The sequence below is a fragment of the Arachis duranensis genome, chromosome 8 (assembly GCF_000817695.3).
Source record: "Arachis duranensis cultivar V14167 chromosome 8, aradu.V14167.gnm2.J7QH, whole genome shotgun sequence".
In the NCBI taxonomy this organism is placed as follows: Eukaryota; Viridiplantae; Streptophyta; class Magnoliopsida; order Fabales; family Fabaceae; genus Arachis; species Arachis duranensis.
In genome coordinates, this window is record NC_029779.3 from 40,355,649 (window position 1) to 40,358,823 (window position 3,175).

General features: G+C 25.9%; 1 protein-coding gene across 1 annotated transcript; it reads right to left on the reverse strand.

The window, feature by feature from the left end:
- Positions 1-303: 303 nt before the first annotated feature.
- LOC127741271 (kirola-like) lies at positions 304-2,329 on the reverse strand. Its single transcript, XM_052253400.1, has 2 exons — positions 2,209-2,329; positions 304-575 (listed from the first exon to the last, which is right to left on the reverse strand). Exons 1-2 carry the CDS (start codon positions 2,327-2,329, stop codon positions 304-306), a joined length of 393 nt encoding a protein of 130 aa, XP_052109360.1.
- Between the last annotated feature and the right edge of the window lie 846 nt (positions 2,330-3,175).

A 3,175-nucleotide genomic window follows, 5' to 3' on the forward strand; every position in this document is an offset into this window, starting at 1 on the left:
TTAAAGTTGATAATTTTTGGATTGAGCTCTCTTTTTAAAGGAGTCATATCTACTCCTAAATTACGATCAGTGATACAAACTTAATCGACATTCTGTGTCGAAGTCAAATAAAAATAAAACAAACAGAACTTCAATTCAATTAATAATCCATTCAAATGAAGGATAACAGACAATGCAAACATTTATATTATTCTTTACGACAAGTTCACGATACAGATTATATTAATAATATAAGCACACATTTTATTAACTTTATACCCAAACGCCTTTTTTATTGTTATTATTATTATTAATTGTTGTAGCTTATGCATTGAGGAGATGAGCATCTATATCTTTAGTAAATTTGTCAAAGTATTCCATGTAGCCATATGGAGCTTCAACATCATCATTGACCTTCTCATATTCAACGGTCCATTTAGCCGAACCACTTCCATTATTGTGCTCAATTACTTGAAAAATAACCTTGAAGGCCTTGTAGCGTTGATCGATATCTCCATCAAAGAGTTTGAATATGACTATCTTGTTCTTCTCATCAATGCTTTCAATAGTCTCTTTGGATGTAGTTACTTTACCGTCTGTTGATGTAAAACATCAACAAATTTAAATAAAGAAAATACAAGTTTAAATATAATTATACTCTTGATAAACAAGTCATTTTGATTTTAATGTCTATAAAATGTTAAAAAAAATAAGCGATTTGTATGTTCACCCAAATTTTATCCTCACATTTTTTACACCCCTGCATCTTTTCGCTCGTGGTCTTTTCTTTTAACGGCTTGTCCCTTTTCAGTTCATCATCATCATTGTGCTCTTTTGTTTTTTCTTCTTTTTATACATAAATGATCAATTTTATTTTAGAAAAGTTTTAATTTTTTGAAAAATAATAAAAAAACTAACTTTTTATCAATATTAACTAATACTTTGACTTATTAATATTTTATTTTTATACAGCTAGGATTTAAAGTTATAAATTTAGTATTTAATATGTAGAAAAATACTTTTATCGGTTAAATATTGACACAAAATCATAAATTATATTAGTCATGTAGCATTGTTTCATTTTCTTTTTCAACACGAAATCTAAGCAATAAAGAGAAAAAAAACCTTAATATTTAAAAAGATAGCCATCAGTACCAACTAAGAAATTAGAGCAAAACTAAAGTGACTCATATTTCATGGGATCAAAAACATATTTTTGAAAACCAGAGAATTAAGAAAAAATAATGTTAGAAAATTATATTTTTCGATTAACATCAACTAAATTCTTTAAAATTATTTTTTATTTTTAAATTCTAAATCATAAATTTTTAATTCTAAAGTTTATATTATAAACTATAAATTATAAGTTCTTTAAAAAATAAAAATTGATAGAATTAAAAAAAATTAGTTAAGGTTAACTAGTTAAAACTTTGTTGCTTAAAAATCAAGATCAATAAATGCAAAATAGAATAAATGCGTTTCCCTAGAGTGACTGCATTTTACACAGCATGAATGTGCATGGAATTAAAAAAAATCTAGTCGAATTTGGCAACACTAATTAGAATTTTAGTAATTTCAGGAAAATGAATTAAATTTCATAAACTAAAATATTGATTTGTTGCTTTATTATCTAAGAAAGAATAATAACCAATATGAGAGATTTTTATATTTGCCTCTGTTGACAATATGTGCGCTCAGGTCCAGTGTAATCAGTGCTAGAAAAGAATTTGTAGAATTTAAATTGGAAGCATGTCAGACAGCATTACAAACTGACGAGCGAACACCATAGCATGCTTGTGGATTGTGCAATGAAGATTGTAGGGGGTGGAGGCCGAGAAGATGATTGCCGGGAAGGATTCGCTCTTGATTGTCGAGAATACTAGAATTTGAGTTTGAGCCGAAAAAAATAACGGCTTTGTTAGGTAGCCAATAACTTTTGTAAACAATAGGAATAATGGATTTTAAAAATGACTCAATAAAGTAAAAAAACACTCTGTCCCTAAATTATTTCTTAAATCTTAATATTAGGATAACCATCTGCATTATTGAACATCCTGTCATTGTTAATTATGAACGAGTAAATCGGATCAAAAGAAATAACTATCTAATTAAAAATAATGCACATAATCATCTACATATTTATTGAATTAAACATCTTATCTATCTATTATTTATATTGTTTAATATTCTCATTGTCTACTTGTATTTTTTTATTAAAAATTATCAAACCTGGGATAACAATTTCAAACAAAATGACCAATCTTGCCACATAATTAACATTGTGGTCGAGTAGAGGTGAAAGAATTTGTTCCACCACTAATGCTAAAAGAAAAATGAAAGCATATCTCATGGTTTTAAAAACCGAACCGATTCATTAAATTACTCTAACAAGTGATTTAACCATTTAGAGTTACAACCAATTCGATTAAACTTTAACTAAAATAATCAAATTATAGTAATTTAATATATAAAATTATAAATCAATACAAAAAATATAAATATATTCTAATATAAATATTTAAAATACATATATTAAAAGTGCAACCCTAACTAAAATTTCATATTTAATCCTATGTAAATACAAGATAAGAGTTGAATAGAAAAAGAAATAGACTATATCAAAGTTTACATATATATAATTCATGATATTATGTATTATATGTAAATGAATAATAATTAACGAATAATCACACAAAAAATATTTATTAATTTATATTCTTATATCCCAAAGATTTTTTTATTTGAAAAATTAGTGCTATATCCTTTAATTACATAAATATGGAGCATTATATATATATATATATATATAATACTCCATATTTATGTAATTTTTTAACCAAGTTAACTAAGTTTTTTTTGGATTATGCGTCCTCCTTTCTATTAATGTAAAACTTCTTTCTTAACATAGAGCTTTTCTTTTTCAATGTAAATCTTCTTTTCGTTCTTCTATCTCAACGTAAAATTTCTCTTTCTCAATATAAAATTTTTGTATCCTTCTCTACTCTGATTTTTACAACTTAAAACTTTGTGTTCTTCTCTTTACTCATGTTGCTATGTCATGGAATATGTAAGTGTCATTATTGACTATAATTCTAGGGTTCAAGTAAAAGCAAATGTGTGCATCATTAAATTTCATTTTGCAGGTGATGATGTAGTTCCATGCAAATACGAAGAGAAATCAGCCCAATGCTTCACT